We start from the raw sequence: 16753 nt of genomic DNA, 5'->3' as shown, positions 1-16753 counted from the left end.
CCTCTGTATCATCCCCCCTTTATGGCTAATAGTATTCCATCACACAGATGGATGTCATTTATTAAACCATCCCTCACTGTTGAACATCTAGGTTGCTTCCAATTTGCTGTTGTGAACTGCCATAATGAATGACCTTGAACTTGCAGCCTTGTCATGTACAAGCACTGTAGGGCACTGGATGACCTTCTGGAACCTTCTATTAAATATTTATTGAGAGTCTATGAAGTGCTGTGCACCAGATGAGGCTCAGACCCTGCCCTGGAGGACCAACCATCTCCCCTCTGCTGTCCTGCCCACTAAGGGTCCCTGCCTCCCTCTACTCCAGGGACCCCAGCCCCCAGCCCTGAGAGAAATCACCTCTAAGTGGATGTGTATGACAAATTTAATTCCCCCTTCTGTATCGTACAAAAGTTTCTTGCATTTTGTACAAAAACCCAGGCCTCTTTTCCCTTCCCTCCCCACCCCAACACAAAAAGTAATTGTTTAATAAATAATATATGCTCCTGCCTAGGCCCAGAGGCGTGGGGAACAGGGAAACACTGTGGCCAGACGTCTTAGAGATTCAAGAATCCAGGACTCCAGTTCCCTCACCCTTTGGTCCCCAAGCCCACCCACCTCCCACCCACGCCCTTAAATAAATAAGTATAAATAAGGCACAGATGCCCCCCCTCTTCTGCCCAGGTCTCCTGGAGGGACCGTCTCTAATTAGGGGGAGAAGAAGAGGGGGGTATCTCCTGACCTCCATGCCCCTAGTCCCCAAATAAATAAATAAATAAGATGTGGCATCGAAGGACGTTGGCGGTTCTGTGTAGCTGGTCACAACCGAGTCTTCAGCAGCAGCAAGCCCCGCACGGCCCAGTCAAGGGTCAGGTGCAACCCTCCAAGAATGGCGTGGGCTGCCCTGATGCCTCCCCAGGCGGAGGCTGGGGGGGCCAGTGGGGGAGCTGGTGGGTCTGGGGGTGCTTGGGGTAAGGCCAGGCGGGACATCTGTTGGGAGAAGACAGAAGGTTAGCAATGGGTGGGGGTGCAGTGGGGGTCCCGGGAAGGGGCGTTTGGAACCTGGGAGTCCAGGCTGCATGTTTCCAGAGGGTCTTTAACCTGCAGGGTAGGGTTTCTGGGTGGGGAGTTCTCAACATGTTGGGTTCAGAAAGTGGAGGCTGGGGCCAAAAGGTGGAGGTCTCAAAGCTGGAGAGGGCCAAGCTCAGGGGATTGAGGGGTGAAGTCTATAGAGTCAGGGCTGGGATCCTGACGCTAGGTGAGCGCTGGGGGCTGTAGGCTCAAGTCTGGGGTCAGGTCCAAGATCTTGGGGCTGGTGTCTTACATGTGGGGCCTCTAGGATCCAAGCTCAGGGACTCGTGGGTGAGGGCTGGGGTCTCAGAACTGGGAGCTGGAATTTGAGGTCCAGGGTCTTTGTGGTCAGGCCCAGGAACGGGCAACTAAAGTTTTCTGATCTCAGGTTCTTGGGTCTCAGGTTTTGGCGGTCAGGGTTTGAGGGTCTTAAGGGCTCACAACCAGCATCTGAGGTCTTAAGAGACTCAGAGCTCAGGATCTGGGGTCGTCTCACCCGAGATCTCAGGATCTAGGCTCTTGAGGTCTGGAGTTTGCAGAGTCAGGGTCTCCAGGCTGGCTTTGGGTCAGGGTCTGGGGCCTCGAGGGGGCTGGGGGTCTCCGGGCAGGCCTGGAGTCTGGGGTCCCAGGGTCTCAGGTTTCAAGTCTAGGTATGGGGCCTGGGAGCTGCGAGGTCCTACCAGGAGCTGCAGCCGGCGCAGCAGTCTGTCCAGCCGGGCCTGCAGGGCGCCCAGCTCTGGCTCCAGGGTCCGCAAGGAAGGGCCGCCGGCCCGCCGCAGCCACTGCACGTGCCGCAGGTAGGAGAACAGGTCTACCCGCAGCCGCGTCAGCACGCCTGGGAGCTAGGAGGCAGGGCATGGGGGGCATCACGGAACACCTGCCACACGCCTGCTCTGGCCCCCAGCCCCCCTTGCACCCTGGCCACCGCCCAGCTCTCACCTCTGCCCCCTCTTCCCGTTCCCCTCCCCTTACCTGTAGGGCTCCCAGCGCCCCTGCACTCATGGCCAAGGTGGGAAGAGAGTCCAGGTTGTGGTCTCCGTCGGCTGGAAATTTGTCTCTCTGTGGGGAAAAAGAAGCCTTGAGGGGGAGACTGCCCAGCTCCAAGGGTCCCCCCATCCTGCAGACAGGCCCCAGACTCCCCCCTCCCGCTGTTTCCGTGCGAGCCCAGAAGCCCTCCACACTCCGGGTCCCTGGCCCAGCCCAGCCCCCGGCAGGCTCTCTCTCCCACCAGCTGCGCAGCAAGCTGTCGAGTGTCCGCCAGGAGAGAGCGGGTCAGGAGGACGGCGCTGTCCAGCTCGGCCCGAGGGTCTGGGGAGGCCCGTGGGGGGCCCGGCGGTGGCCCCGGGGCAGCAGCTCTATCCGGCCACAGGCTCAGAGCGACCAGGACCAGGCAGCAAACACCTGGGGGCGGGAGAAGGCAGAGAGAGCTCAGACCGGACCGGTGGGTCCGGGGGAGGAGGGACTGGGGGTCCCGAGTCCCGGGGTGGCGCGCCCAGGGCAGGTCGCAGGCCCGGGGCGGGCTGCCCTCTCCCTCTCCCGCTCTGGCTGCCCCGCCCGTCGGAGCAGACGCGGCCCGGGGCGGGTAGACGGGCCGGGCGTCTCCCGTCCGCCCCCGGACGCCGGAATCTGGGCCCCGGGGCGGGGCATGAGGGGGGAGGCACAGGCCAGAACCTGCCCCCTCCCCGGGCCTCGGGAGCCCGAGCCGGACTGAGAGCGGGGCAAGGAGACCGGGACAGGAACCCGGAGGCCCAGACCCCTGCCCAGGGGGACCGCGGAAGGCCGGGCCGTGGTGCCGGGGATGCCCCCGGGGCACACCTGGGCGGAGGGACGCAGAGACGCGGGCGCAGCGGGGACGCGGGAGGCGGACAGGGACCCGGCGGCGGCGCGCTCCCCGGGGGCTCCGGCCCGCTGGTTCCCCGGCAGCCCATCCCCCAGCCGCCCCGCCCACCCCCGCGCCCGCCAGCCAATCAGCGCCCCCCGGGCCGCCCCGCTCCCGCATCACACCCCCAGCCCGCCCCCCGGGCCCTCCCCGGCCGCTGTCTGTCCGTCGGTCCGCATCTGTCTGGCTCTCCCGTTCCTGTCTGCACCACTGTCTCTCTTTCTCTCCTCCCCCTGCCTGGGGGGTCGGCGTTCGGGACTTGCGCTCACCTCCTCGGGCTCCCTGACTCAGTTTCCCTCCCGGAGCCTTTCTGTCGGGATGCCCGGGTGTCTGCCGACTCCCAGGGCGTCCCGCGCTCTTGGGGGTCACCTCCCGGCATTTGTCTGTCTCTGTCTGTATGTCTTCATGTCTCTCGCGCTGCCCTGTCTCCGCGTCTCAGATCCGTCCTCCTGTCTCTGCCCGTCTCTGCTCCCGGCCTCCTGCTGCTTTCTCTGAATCTCCTTTCCTGTCCTCCGTCTCTGCCTCCCCACGGCTCCCTCGCTCTCCTCTGTCTCTCTCTGTCCGATTCCGCTGTGTCTGTCTGCTCCCCACCCTCCTCGCCGCGGTCCCTCCCTCCTCCCTTCCTGTCCCCCCCCCCCCCCACCCTATGAACTTGAACCAACTTACTGTTCATGTCCCCACAGGGCAGGGATTCCCCAGGGCAGGGGGCAGGGAGCTGGGGGCCTTTAACCCTTCCCTGTCCGCTGCCGGGGGGGAGCCCTGGGGGTCAGCTGGGCCTCGGCCTGGGGAGGGGAGGCATGTGCGTGTGAGCAGCGAGGGCCGTGGCAGTGAGGGAGTGTGGACGCCTGGGGGGTTATATAGGGGGCCAGGGCGGGCGGGCGGGGGGCAGGCGGCAGGGGAGGGCGGCCTGACACATCCTGACTCACCCTCCCTGCCTGCCTTTTCCATTCAGACGGAGCCGGCTGCCTCGCAGGGCTCACGCTGCCTTGCTCAGAGGAGGGCACGGAAGGAAAAGTTGGAAAAGTTGAAAAGAGAAAGGGGGGGGTGGTCGGAGAGGGGCTGGTGAGGTCATTGGCGTCCCCTCCCTCCACCTCCTCGGCCGGCCGCCGCAGGGGCAGACACACACGGCGCACAGGGCTGGGGCCCGGCTGCGGGCAGCGGGCGGGGGTCCACAGGACCAGGACTGGCACTGAGGGACACGGAGAGCTGGGGATGGGGCCACACGACGCAGGATGGGGAGGCAGAGCGACCCCGTGGGACGAGGAACGGAGAAAGAGAAGGGGACGGAGTTTGGAGACCCAAGCAAGGAGACAGAGACACTTGGGGAGATGGGGACATTGGGGCAGAGATAGATCCTCTGAAAGGCAGAGATAGAGAGATGGAGACACTAAGGAGATACACTGCAGTCGCAGAGAGACCCCAGGAGGAAGAGGGACAAAGTTGCAGTCATAGAGGGGAGGCAGGTTGCAGAAGAGATACAGAGAAAACAGAGGAGCAGGTGACAGAGCTGAAAGGCCCCAAGAGACAGACAGGCAGGGGGACAGACGCGCTCAGAGAGACAGAGGTGCTGACCATTGAGGACAGAGAGGGGCAGAGCCTTTCCCCAGGAGACAGGTAGGGATGTGAAGGTGGGGAGAGAAGCAGAGATGGAAAGGAGGTGCGGTACCCCTCTGTGCCTCAGTTTCCTCACCTGTGAAATGGGGGTGACCGAGTACCCATCCTACCCCCCAAACGCCGGGGTAAGAATGACTTCACCCATGCAAAGCACGCAGTCAGCTCTCAGGAAATATGAACCATTGTTATTCTCTTTCTTGATTTTTGTTAACACATGCGGGGAGACCCAGAGAAAGAAGGGTGGAGATGTTGCGTGAGCAGAGGAGGCAGGGAGGGTTACAGAACTGCAGAGAGAGTGGCTCAGCCAGGGAGAGGAGCTGGGGACAGGGCACGGGGGACATCTGCAGAGAGATCGCGGTGCAGAGAGGCATTGGCGCCAGAGGGGGAGACACACACAGACCACAGACGGGGGAACAGCAGCGTGGACATGGTACCCGGAGGAGGGCCAGGCACTTGGGCAGAGCCCGTGAGGGAACAGGTCCAGAGCTCCATTCCCAGGAGCATTCCCCCCCCCACCACCACCCAGGACAGAAGCGACAGTGAAAGACAAAGTGACGAGACTTTCCAAAGGTCCCCCAGCAGACTCCCTCTAGGCCCTGTGCTGAGCTGGCAGGGGGGGCTCTGGGGATGAATGGAGGCTAGAGTTCTCCCCCTCCCATCCCCCACCATGGGAGGGGGGGGGACGACGGCTCTCCTCCCCAGGGAGGTGAGGTCACAGCCCCCCCATGGTGGGACATGACCTCATTGCTCAGGTAAGAGCTCTGTCTCCCTTGGTCTGTCATGGCCACCCCTTCCAGGGCCCCCCAGGGGCCCTTCCCAGCCCCCGTTCCCGCAGGGACCCAGGCCTCTGACCACTGGGTCTCCGCCCCTCAGGGGGCCTGTTTCCGGCTGAGTCAGCGTGGGGGGCCCAAGGCTGCGTCAGTGAGGGGAGAACTGACGTAGCCCCCCCCCCCAGACCGACGGGGCCAGCCAAGGTGACTCAGGCCACCAGCCTGGGGGATGGACTGGCCTGAGGGGATAGGGACTGGGCCTGGGGCCAGTCTGGGAGCAACAAAAGGGATCTCGAAATGGCAGCCCCTTCCACCTACAGGGAACCAGACCCCCTTCTTCAACCCAGGGGTCTGGACCCCCAGCCCCTCCTCCCTCAGACCCAGGAGTCCTTCCCCCAGCCCCTCCTCCCTCAGACCCAGGAGTCCAGGCCCCCAGCCCCTCCTCCTTCAGATCCAGGAGTCTAGACCTCCATCTCCTCCTCCCTCAGACCCAGGAGTCCTGGCCCCCAGCCCCTCCTCCCTCAGACCCCATGCCCAGTGTCCAGGCCCCAAACCCTGGCTTCCAGGTAGAGAAAAAGGTGTTGTCTTTTGTAATTTGGAGAATACGCTACGGAAAAGGTCAGGAGTCTGGGGCTAGGTCAGTGGTGCGTGGCTGGGGCCAGTCCCCCCGCCCCACCCCCAGTGTCGCCTTGGCCATCACCCAGGACTCTGGGGTCATGTTTGCCCATCTTTCATCCTTCCCGGCTGCAGGAGGCTGAGGGAGATGTGATGGGCGCAGGACAGGAGGGCGAGGGCAGGGGGAACTCTCCAGACTCCTGGGTCTTCCCCAGGGTGAGGGGTGCTCCAGCTACTTCCACTACAAGGACAGTAAGAAGGAAGGGGTGGGGTGCAGACACTGAGAGGCAGGCCTTGGGGAGGTGACAAGACGACAGGACAAGCAGGAACAGAGACTGTAGCACAAACCCCCAGAGTGACAAACAATGATGTAAAACAATGGGATCTAGGGACACAGGAAGAAACAAACTCAGAGATCAGGGGAGACCCAGTGTGTGAGGCTCTGGGGGGGGGGTCACAATCTTGGGGGAAGGTACCACTGGGATACTAGCAGGGAGCCGGGGGTCCTTGCGTGTGCCGACCCCCTGGGCGAGGTGGGGCTGGCTGGTGTGAGGTCAGCAGGTCCGAGGCTGTGTGTGTCCGTCTGTCTGTCCCTGGGGGGTCCTGTCTGGCCTCTGGGGGGTGACGGGGCAGGCGGGCCGCAGAAGCAGCCCAAACCTGTCATTAGCGGTGAGGGCCGTGACGGCGGGGGCCCCCCCAGTCCCAAGCCGCGGTCCAGGGCCCTGGCAGCCCCGCCCCCCACCCCCTCCTTGATCCCTGAGGAATCCCGGGAATTGCGAAGTGGGTCCAGATGATGTTGACACAGGAAATGGTCATCAGCTGCTGGCCTCAGCTCCACAACCCCTATGACCCCCCACCCCCGGCCCCCTGCTGAGCCCCCTCTAACCTGTGTCATCTCTGACGGAGGCAGCCCAGGGCCACTCAGCTCCCACCAGGATGTTTACAGGAGATGCGCAGGGCAGGGGGTCAGCCTCACAGGGCTTCCAGAGAAATGGGATCTGGGCTTCTGGACAGTTGCCCTCAGAGGAGTCCTGGCCTCATCCTCCCCCGTCAGACCCAGGAGTCCAGACTCCCAGCCCCTCCTCCCTCAGACCCAGGAGTCCAGACCCCCAGCCCCTCCTCCCTCAGACCCAGGAGTCCAGACTCCCAGCCCCCTCCTCCCTCAGACCCAGGAGCCCAGGCCCCCAGCCGCCTCCTCCCTCAGACCCAGGAGTCCAGACCCCCAGCCCCCTCCTCCCTCAGACCCAGGAGTCCAGACCCCTAGCCCCTCCTCCCTCGGAGACTAGACTCCCAGCCCCTCCTCCCTCAGACCCAGGAGCCCAGGCCCCCAGCCCCCTCCTCCCTCAGACCCAGGAGTCCAGACCCCCAGCCCCCTCCTCCCTCAGACCCAGGAGTCCAGACCCCCAGCCCCCACCTCCCTCAGACCCAGGAGTCCAGACCCCCAGCCCCCTCCTCCCTCAGACCCAGGAGTCCAGACCCCCAGCCCCCTCCTCCCTCAGACCCAGGAGTCCAGACCCCCAGCCCCCTCCTCCCTCAGACCCAGGAGTCCAGACCCCTAGCCCCTCCTCCCTCGGAGACTAGACTCCCAGCCCCTCCTCCCTCAGACCCAGGAGCCCAGACCCCCAGCCCCCTCTTCCCTCAGACCCAGGAGTCCAGACCCCTAGCCCCTCCTCCCTCAGAGACTAGACTCCCAGCCCCTCCTCCCTCAGACCCAGGAGCCCAGGCTCCCAGCCCCCTCCTCCCTCAGACCCTGGAGTCCAGACCCCAGACTCCTCCTCCCTCAGACCCAGGAGTCCTGCCCCCCAGCCCCTCCTCCCTCAGATCCAGGAATCCTGACCCCCCAGCCCCCTCTGCCCTCAGACCCAGGAATCAGGCCCCCAGCCCCTCCTCCTTCAGACCCAGGCCCCCAGCCCTTCCTTCCTCAGACTCAGGAGTCCTGCTCCCCAGCCCCTCCTCCCTCAGACCCAGGAGTCCTGCCCCCCAGCCCCTCCTCTCTCAGACTCAGAAATCCAGGCCCCAAAGCTATACTGCCCCAGGAGGCCCCTCCTCACTGCCCTGCAAAGCTGCCTGGAAGTTCACCTGAGAGAACTAAGGATCGCCGACCCAACCCAGCTCCCCAGTTGGGCTCCTCCTCCTTACTGAGGGGAACCAAATGGGAAGCTTGACGACCTCCACATAGACTCCTTTCCCCATTTGTAGGTGGATTGAGGCCTAGGGAGAAGCCAGCCTCAGGGCCCTCACATCCCTAAGGCCCCCTACACTTGCCCCATACTTTCTCCAGCGGGAGGCCCGGAGTGCCTTTGGGACAAGGGGACTCCCGAGCAAGTGCTCTGCCCCCCCCCCACCACCCCCCATTTTCCTCTTGTCCTCCTGCGGGGGGGGGCCTCCCTAACAATGGGGCTCAGGGAGCCTCAGGCCCCTGCCCCTGGTTGCTAGGGGGAAGACCCCAGGCTATGAGCTGCCCGGCAGGTATCCTATCGGGTTACTAAGTGGAGGGATTCCCTGGCAGGAAGGTCCCCCAGGCCCTACCCCGTGGAGTCCCCTGGTTCACAGGGAGCAGACGTCTTACACCGCCACCGCCTCCTCTTTCTGCCACGGAGGCTCATTTTCATGCCCGGGCCCCCACCCCCACCCCACGGCCCTTCCCACCTGGTTGCTAAGGAAGCAGCTTCTTAACAAGCAGGCGCGACCAGGCCAGTGTGACCCCCTCTCCCTTCTTCCCCATGTCAAGGGGGCTCCCTGGCAACAGAACTTAGAACCTTGAAAGCTGGGTGGGCAGTGGGCGGGGCCCAGCTGGTTGCTGGGGTGATGGCCTTCAAGGTCTGTCCCCACAGAGGCCCCAGGGGTCCAGGGAGGCGACATGGTGGGCTCTGGGATCCCAGCTTTGAGCCTCTTCCTGCTGATGCAGGGCTCAGTAGGTGAGGGGGCCAAAGACGGGGTCAGAGTGCTGAGCAGGGAGCCTCCTCAGCCTTCATACCGCAGCCCCAACACCAACCATTTTCCTTCACAGATGGGAATGGAATCCAGGGATTCTTCTACCCATGGAGTGAGCAGTGGATGAAACCCGGGTCCTCCAAGGACAGGGAGCCAGACTAGACTCCTGGGTCTAAAGGGAGTAGGGACTGGGGGACTGATCCCCAGTATGAGGGAGGAGGGGCTGGGGGCCAGGACTCCTGGGTCTGAGGGAGGAGGGGGCTGGGGGTCTGGACTCCTGGGTCTGAGGGAGGAGGGGGCTGGGGGCCAGGACTCCTGGGTCTGAGGGAGGAGGGGGCTGGGGGTCTGGACTCCTGGGTCTGAGGGAGGAGGGGGCTGGGGGCCAGGACTCCTGGGTCTGAGGGAGGAGGGGCTGGGGGGTGAGGACTCCTGGGTCTGAGGGAGGAGGGGCTGGGGGGTGAGGACTCCTGGGTCTGAGGGAGGAGGGGGCTGGGGCAGGACTCCTGGGTCTGAGGGAGGAGGGACTGGGGGAAGGACTCCTGGGTCTGAGGGAGGAGGGCCTGGGGGGGGGTGGTCAGGACTCCTGGGTCTGAGGGAGGAGGGGCTGAGGGTCTGGACTCCTGGGTCTGAGGGAGGAGGGCCTGGGGGTGGTGGTCAGGACTCCTGGGTCTGAGGGAGGCGGCGCTGGGGGCCAGGACTCCTGGGTCTGAGGGAGGAGGGGGCTAGGGTCTGGACTCCTGGGTCTGAGGGAGGAGGGCCTGGGGGGGGGTGGTCAGGACTCCTGGGTCTGAGGGAGGAGGGGCTGGGGGGGGTGGTCAGGACTCCTGGGTCTGAGGGAGGAGGGGCTGAGGGTCTGGACTCCTGGGTCTGAGGGAGGAGGGACTGGGGGAAGGACTCCTGAGTCTGAGGGAGGAGGGGCTGGGGTCTGGACTCCTGGGTCTGAGGGAGGAGGGCCTGGGGGGGGGTGGTCAGGACTCCTGGGTCTGAGGGAGGCGGCGCTGGGGGCCAGGACTCCTGGGTCTGAGGGAGGAGGGGGCTAGGGTCTGGACTCCTGGGTCTGAGGGAGGAGGGCCTGGGGGGGGGTGGTCAGGACTCCTGGGTCTGAGGGAGGAGGGGCTGAGGGTCTGGACTCCTGGGTCTGAGGGAGGAGGGCCTGGGGGGGGGTGGTCAGGACTCCTGGGTCTGAGGGAGGAGGGGCTGGGGGGGGTGGTCAGGACTCCTGGGTCTGAGGGAGGAGGGGCTGAGGGTCTGGACTCCTGGGTCTGAGGGAGGAGGGACTGGGGGAAGGACTCCTGAGTCTGAGGGAGGAGGGGCTGGGGTCTGGACTCCTGGGTCTGAGGGAGGAGGGCCTGGGGGGGGTGGTCAGGACTCCTGGGTCTGAGGGAGGCGGCGCTGGGGGCCAGGACTCCTGGGTCTGAGGGAGGAGGGGGCTAGGGTCTGGACTCCTGGGTCTGAGGGAGGAGGGCCTGGGGGGGTGGTCAGGACTCCTGGGTCTGAGGGAGGAGGGGCTGAGGGTCTGGACTCCTGGGTCTGAGGGAGGAGGGCCTGGGGGGGGGGTGGTCAGGACTCCTGGGTCTGAGGGAGGAGGGGCTGAGGGTCTGGACTCCTGGGTCTGAGGGAGGAGGGCCTGGGGGGGGTGGTCAGGACTCCTGGGTCTGAGGGAGGAGGGGCTGGGGGCCAGGACTCCTGGGTCTGAGGGAGGAGGGGGCTAGGGTCTGGACTTCTGGGTCTGAGGGAGGAGGGGCTGGGGGGGGTGGTCAGGACTCCTGGGTCTGAGGGAGGAGGGGCTGAGGGTCTGGACTCCTGGGTCTGAGGGAGGAGGGCCTGGGGGGGGTGGTCAGGACTCCTGGGTCTGAGGGAGGAGGGGCTGGGGGCCAGGACTCCTGGGTCTGAGGGAGGAGGGGGCTAGGGTCTGGACTCCTGGGTCTGAGGGAGGAGGGCCTGGGGGTGGTGGTCAGGACTCCTGGGTCTGAGGGAGGAGGGGCTGAGGGTCTGGACTCCTGGGTCTGAGGGAGGAGGGCCTGGGGGGGGGTGGTCAGGACTCCTGGGTCTGAGGGAGGCGGCGCTGGGGGCAGGACTCCTGTGTCCCGCAGAGTGAGCACCGGTCAGACAATCCCAGAGCCTGCCTTTGGGACTGCGGTGTTCTGAGGCTCTGGGCGGACTCTGTGGCATAGCTGACACGTGTGGTTGGTCCCAAGGCTGTGAGGGAGATGTGTGGGACCGGGAGAGCTGTGGGGGCCAGGCGGCCATCGAAAACCCCAATCTCTGTCTGCGTCTCCGATGCTGCTACCGGGACGGGGTCTGCTACCACCAGCGCCCAGACGGTGAGTGCCTGGCAGCCGGGTCCCTGGGGCCGTGGCGGAGACCCCCCCTCCCCCCACCCCGGTTTCAAAGCTGCCTCCTCTGTGCAGAGATGATGCGGAGGAAGCACATGTGGGCGCTGGGCTGGACGTGTGGGGGCCTCCTCTTCCTGATCTGCAGCATCTGCCTGTTCTGGCAAGTGGGGCTGGGACTCGGGGTGGGACCCACATCCCCAGAGGGGCAGGCGGAAGGTCAAGGCTGATTGTCCGTCCTCCCCGCCAGGTGGGCCAAGCGCCGGGACATGCTGAACCTTCCAGGCTTCTTAAAGGGCAAATGTGACCTGTCGAAGACCGAGTCTCTGTTGTCCAAGGACCGGGGGAATCTGAGCAACAAGAAGGGGTCCGCGGGCAGCATGCGGGCCTCCCTTCCCCTGGAGGGGAACCTGGACACATCAGGGGCCACCGAAGGGGAAGGGACGACAGAAGGGGGTGAAGAGACGGAAGGGGGAGAGGATGATGATTAGGGGCACTCCTGGCGGGACCCCTCAATACAGATCTAGCATATGGACCTGTGGTACCTTTTCTAAGTATCATGGGAGCAGGAGATGGTCGAGCTCTGGGGCAGGGAGTGAGCGTGTGTGTGTGTGTGTGTGTGCTCGAGTGTGTGTGTGATCGTGTGTGTGCGTGATCGTGGGAGGTCTGGGCTGAGGGGCGGGGCAGTGGGTAAGCAGGGGGTGGCCTGGGCTGAGGCCGCAGGGCTGAGGGGTGCCCAAACGGGGCTGGGGTGGCATCCTGCCGCCATGAAAATGTGGTCCTCAGCTCTCCTGCGGGAGCATCACGGACTGTCGGCCTCTGCCTGCTGCCTACCCTTGGGATCCCGTCCCCAAGCATGTGCCTGGCTTCCCATCAATGCCTGAGCATGGGAGGGGCCCCTGCTGGACCCGGGCTGTCTCCAGTGGACAACTTTACTCTCAGACTCTCCACAGGCCAGACAGACATTTTCGAGGAAGTGCAGACAGTTGAAGACTCATCCTGACCAGCCCTCCCCCCAGTCTCAGGTGTCACCAACTACCCTCCATACATGCTTCCTCCCAATAAATATTTTGCAAGTCTAATTTGTCCCTCTGCGTGCTTCTCGGAGGACCTCCCAAACCACCAGAGGGGCCTGGGCTGAGGGAGGTGTGGACTGAGGGAGGGGGCATCTGTGCTCAAGATCCTGGCCCCACTCTCCCATCACCCTCTGTGGGGGGTCGGTGTGAAGCTGGCTACAAGGTCCCCAAGGGCATGGGCAGCTCCTCTGGGGGTGTGGCCCGGCCCCAGGGCTGTCTCCCAGACAGACACACAGTGCTAGGAGGCAGAGCCATTTATGGGGGGTGGGGGGGCAATGGGGGAGGACAGATAGGCATCCTGGTGGCCAAATGATTTTGGGCACAGCTGCACATCCTGGTCCAGTGCCAACAGGTGGGGCCATGGGTTCGTCTGCAGGAGGAAGGGAAGGGTTAGTGGCTATTCGGGACCCCTCCCAGTATCCATGCATCTGCTGGGCCCCCCACCCAGCGGCCTGAGGGTGCAGGGGAAGGGAGCCCCTTCTTGCTGCTTTAGCCCCAGGGAGCTCACACACCTTCTCCTTTGTTCCTTCATGTCCCTCCAGGCCCCCCTTCGAGGCAGCACCTGTGGGCCTTTAACTCACCGGAGCCCAGTGGTGCCAGGTAGAGAATGAGTGACAGGAAAGTGAGAGAGGAGAGACAGAGATGTGTAGAGGGAAAGATGGGCACAGACACCGAGACAAAGAGGCACAGGAGACAGGGACAGAGCAGGGACACAGGGACAGAGAAAAAGAGAGATTGACAGAGAAAGAAAACAAGAGGGGATAAATAACAAAGAATGGTGGTGGCTCTGTCTGTCCTCTCAACGGATTTTGGCTCCAGAGGGAGAAGGGAGTGACCCAGAGCCAGAATCTTCAGGTCCCTGTGTTACAGTTCAAGTTCTCTGTCCTTCATGCACTGGAAACACTTCACCCTGCCCACTAAGGAGTCCTGTGTTTGAACAGGCCTGTCTTCCTTCTAACAGGGGCCTTCGCTCCAGTCAGCTTGGCCCATGTTTCTGGCAGGCAGGTGGCTCTAGCCGGAGATCCATCCAGATGTATTAGACTTTGGGGCAAGGTAAAGGATTTTCAGGGGTAATTTTAACCACTGGTGAGTATTTCTGCATTATATGCTGAATTTTGTGTTAGCTGATGCTTCAGCTATGCAAACATCTATTTTTCTTCCTTCCTTCCTTCCTTCCTTCCTTCCTTCCTTCCTTCCTTTCTTTCTTTCTTTCTTTTTCTTTCTTTCTTTCTTTCTTTCTTTCTTTCTTTCTTTCTTTCAGTAGGCTCCAAGCCCAACATGGAGCCCAGAGCAGGGCTTGAACTCATAACCCTGAGATCAAGACCTGAGCAGAGATCAAGAGTCAGACGCTTAAACAACTGAGCCACCCAGGCACCTCGCATACATCTTTTCTTAAACCAGTCTCCTCATCTGAACTACAGAACACAGCAGATGATTGGAGTGACTATTTTCTGAATTCTCACAAAGAAGGGTATATAACTAGTATCATTCTGAATACATAGGAGAAAAGTTAATTCCTCACATACAAAGAAGGTCTTAGGACATCAGGATTTCACTCTTTTATGGAAACCCATTTGAGAAAGTGATTCAGTCACTCATCCATTCATTGTTCTACCTAGCCGTCCACTCATCGATCCAACCATCCATTCTCTCATCTATCTACCTACCTATCTGCCCAAACTATCCATCCAACCACCCATTCACCTATCTACCAGTTCATCAATCTAACCATATCCATCCATCCACCCCTTCATCTATGCACACATCCACCCAACAACCCATCCATCCACCCATCCATCCATCCATCCATCCAACAACCCATCCAACCACCCACCTACCCACTCATCAACCTCTGATTTCCCGACTTTACTTTTTGCTAGGCCATGCTAAGAATGAAGACACTAGAGACCCAAGCCTTACCGTCAAGATGTTGCCTGCCCAGCGGGAGAGAGAGTACCAGCACACAGATACAACAAGACAGATATAAGAGATAACAGGGGTAACTCAGACAATATGAAGACCCAAAGAACGGCAGCAAGATTGAGTTGGGCCATAATGAACACATGGGAAGTTTTCTGTGTGGAGTACAGACAGCAAGGGCACTCCTGCTATAAGGGAAAGCATGAACAGAGGTCAGTTGACATGAGGGAGCCTGGGGTTCATGCACGGAGGGGTGCCATCACAACTGCAAAGAAGGCAGGGGATGCGGGGCTGAAACTTGTGGGGCCCACATGCAGTGAGTGGCTAAGATTTTCTCAGAGGGCAACAGGGAGCCATAGCAGGTGTTTGAGCAAAGCTGGAGAGTGTGTGTTTAGGAAAGGAGATAAAAGGTAGAGGAGAGAGAAAAGGGAAGGAAAGAGCAGTAGAGCCTTCCCTGCATCTCACACTCCTCCTGGTGTTCTTACTCTTTTCCTCTTTTTCAGAAGAATCCCAGCTGTGTGCCCTCGGGCAAGAGGCGGCACCTTTCTGGGCCTCAATGTCCCCTACTGGGATGGGGATGATACTAGTAGTGATGGCAGAGACCCAGTTACACAGAGAGGATTAAATGGGACCTGGTGCTGCTGGGGGCTGGGGTGCAGAGCAGGGTCTCCAAGTGTGGGGGTGAGGTAACAGATATCCCTGGACCTCATCTGGGGGGCAGGGTCTCTGTCTTCCAAGTCCACTGTCATGCCTGCTGTCTGAGCCTCCACCCTCTAGGCCTTGCTACTCTCCTTTCTAACCTTGACCCCTGTGTTTCCTCCCCATTGTCTCCCTCCGTCTCCATCCCCCCATCTTTCCCATTCTTTCCACTTCTATCCCCACCATCTCTCTCCAGCTCTCCCCCCCCCCCGCCCGTCTCTCCAGCTCTCCCCCTGTCTCTCCACCTCCCCCTCCCCGCCTCCCCCGTCACTCTTGCTGTCTCTCCCCTGTCCCTCCAGCTCTCTCCAACTCTCCCTGCCGCCCCACTCGCCGCCCCGCCCCTCACCTCGGGCTCACTCGGTGCCGGCGCCCGCCGCCCCGGGCCCGGCCTCGAGCGTGGCGAGCTGCAGGCGCACGCGGCGGGAGCTGGCGGCGGGCGGCGGGGGCGCGCGGGCGGCACGGCGCGCTCCCCGGGAGCCGGGCGCGGCGCGCGGGCCGGAGGAGGAGGCCGGGGCGGACCAACGGCGGGAGAGCTTGCGCGCGAGGCGGGCGAGCGCCGAGGGCCGCAGGCCGTAGTCGCGCTCGAGCTCCTGGCGCGAGATCTCGATGTTGCCGGTGTACCAGAGGATCCAGCCGAGCAGGCTCAGGAAGACGAGCAGCGCTCCCGAGTAGATGAGCAGGTCGCCGAAGTCGCGGCCGCGCACCTGCAGCTGCGCGAACACGCCGGTCAGCAGCGCCGCCATGCCCGCCACGTCCAGCGCCACGGCCAGCAGCAGCGCCATCCGGCAGCGGCCCAGGCCGGACGCAGGCCCTGGCGCGGCGGCCGGCGGGGACGGTACACCCGGCGGGGGCCCCTGCGGGGCGCCCACCGCAGGCGCCGCGGCCATGGCCTTGCTCCGCCAAGCTGGCTCCCCCGGAGAGCGTTCCGGGGTGCGGCCGGGCCCGGGGCGGGGTCAGGGGACGGCGCCAGGTGTGCCCGGCGCCCTCCTGGTCACCTGAGCTGGCTGGGTGCAGACCGGCCCGGCTTGGGGGAACCCTGGCCGCGGTTTCTGAGCACGTCCCGGCCCTCAGAGGCCTGTGCTGGGGGACAGCCTGGCTCACAGATAAAGGTGGGAGGGGCCTTATTCACCCCCAAGGAGCATGAAGGATCAGGGTTGTGTAAAGAGGCAGCGTGGGGTGCTATGGGAGCCCCGACGTTGTTTCTGCTCAGTGCCTGTCACCGGGGCCCCCTGCGCACCAGCGCCCCACGGCTGGGCCAGGCGTGGAGGTGCTGGGGGGAGAGGAGGCGTCAAATACAAGAATCAGACAAGGCCCCTGGACCCCAACGAGTTCCGGGAGGCAAAGAATCAGCAGTCAGGGTGCCCTAATGGAAGAAACGTGGGCCCTACGGAGCTTTCTCTCACTCATTGCCTGTCTCCTGGGGCCTCTCGTGCGCCTGGGAATGAACCTAGAGGCACGAAGGTGGATGGTTCTCGCAGCCCCGTGGACACCAACCATCAGATCCTGGGCGCTCTGGTGCAGCGCTGGTGGTTATAGCGGTGAGCACAGCTGCCTTCCAGACTCTGGGCGCTCCGATGGGGGCAGCAGGCCGATCCCCGGGTTCCCGTCTGCTCAGGAGGTTTTCCCTAGTGCCTCTGGACTGCCAGGACTCATTCGGGGTGAAGCCCAAAAGCATAGAGAGGGACCAGAGGAGGCTCCTGCCCTCAAGGAATTCCCAGAAATGATCACACATCAGGGTGCCATTAATAATGGGGTCGACCTAAGCCATCGCCATTCCTTTTAGTGAGCTGGGGTCCCCTGAGATCCTCACCACCACCAGCAAGCGCCAAGCCCCGTGCTGGTGAG

At 62.9% G+C, this 16753-nt stretch overlaps 3 protein-coding genes across 4 annotated transcripts; 1 reads left to right on the top strand and 2 right to left on the bottom strand.

Annotated features, from left to right (window-relative positions):
* Nucleotides 1-184: 184 nt before the first annotated feature.
* On the bottom strand, nucleotides 185-8570 carry IL11 (interleukin 11). 2 transcript variants are annotated; one of them, XM_043598284.1, is made up of 6 exons: nucleotides 8476-8570; nucleotides 6833-6843; nucleotides 2297-2469; nucleotides 2041-2127; nucleotides 1749-1910; nucleotides 185-987 (listed from the first exon to the last, which is right to left on the bottom strand). In XM_043598284.1, the coding sequence occupies exons 1-6, from the start codon at nucleotides 8556-8558 to the stop codon at nucleotides 817-819; spliced, it is 687 nt and encodes a 228-aa protein (XP_043454219.1). In that variant the 5' UTR covers nucleotides 8559-8570; the 3' UTR covers nucleotides 185-816. The 2 variants fall into 2 exon arrangements, with proteins under 2 accessions (XP_043454219.1, XP_043454218.1); XM_043598283.1 differs by lacking the exons at nucleotides 6833-6843; nucleotides 8476-8570 and adding an exon at nucleotides 3614-3779.
* Nucleotides 8571-8740: 170 nt separating this feature from the next.
* On the top strand, nucleotides 8741-11748 carry TMEM190 (transmembrane protein 190). Its single transcript, XM_043598285.1, has 5 exons — nucleotides 8741-8864; nucleotides 8957-8992; nucleotides 11079-11204; nucleotides 11292-11376; nucleotides 11464-11748. Exons 1-5 carry the CDS (start codon nucleotides 8807-8809, stop codon nucleotides 11702-11704), a joined length of 546 nt encoding a protein of 181 aa, XP_043454220.1. The 5' UTR covers nucleotides 8741-8806; the 3' UTR covers nucleotides 11705-11748.
* Nucleotides 11749-12528: 780 nt separating this feature from the next.
* On the bottom strand, nucleotides 12529-15962 carry TMEM238 (transmembrane protein 238). Its single transcript, XM_043598286.1, has 2 exons — nucleotides 15255-15962; nucleotides 12529-12659 (listed from the first exon to the last, which is right to left on the bottom strand). The coding sequence occupies exon 1, from the start codon at nucleotides 15793-15795 to the stop codon at nucleotides 15262-15264; it is 534 nt and encodes a 177-aa protein (XP_043454221.1). The 5' UTR covers nucleotides 15796-15962; the 3' UTR covers nucleotides 12529-12659; nucleotides 15255-15261.
* Between the last annotated feature and the right edge of the window lie 791 nt (nucleotides 15963-16753).

This window comes from Prionailurus bengalensis, chromosome E2 (assembly GCF_016509475.1).
Source record: "Prionailurus bengalensis isolate Pbe53 chromosome E2, Fcat_Pben_1.1_paternal_pri, whole genome shotgun sequence".
Lineage (NCBI taxonomy): Eukaryota > Metazoa > Chordata > Mammalia > Carnivora > Felidae > Prionailurus > Prionailurus bengalensis.
The sequence above is the reverse complement of the archived record's forward strand: the minus strand, read 5'-3'. Positions and strand labels throughout refer to the sequence as shown.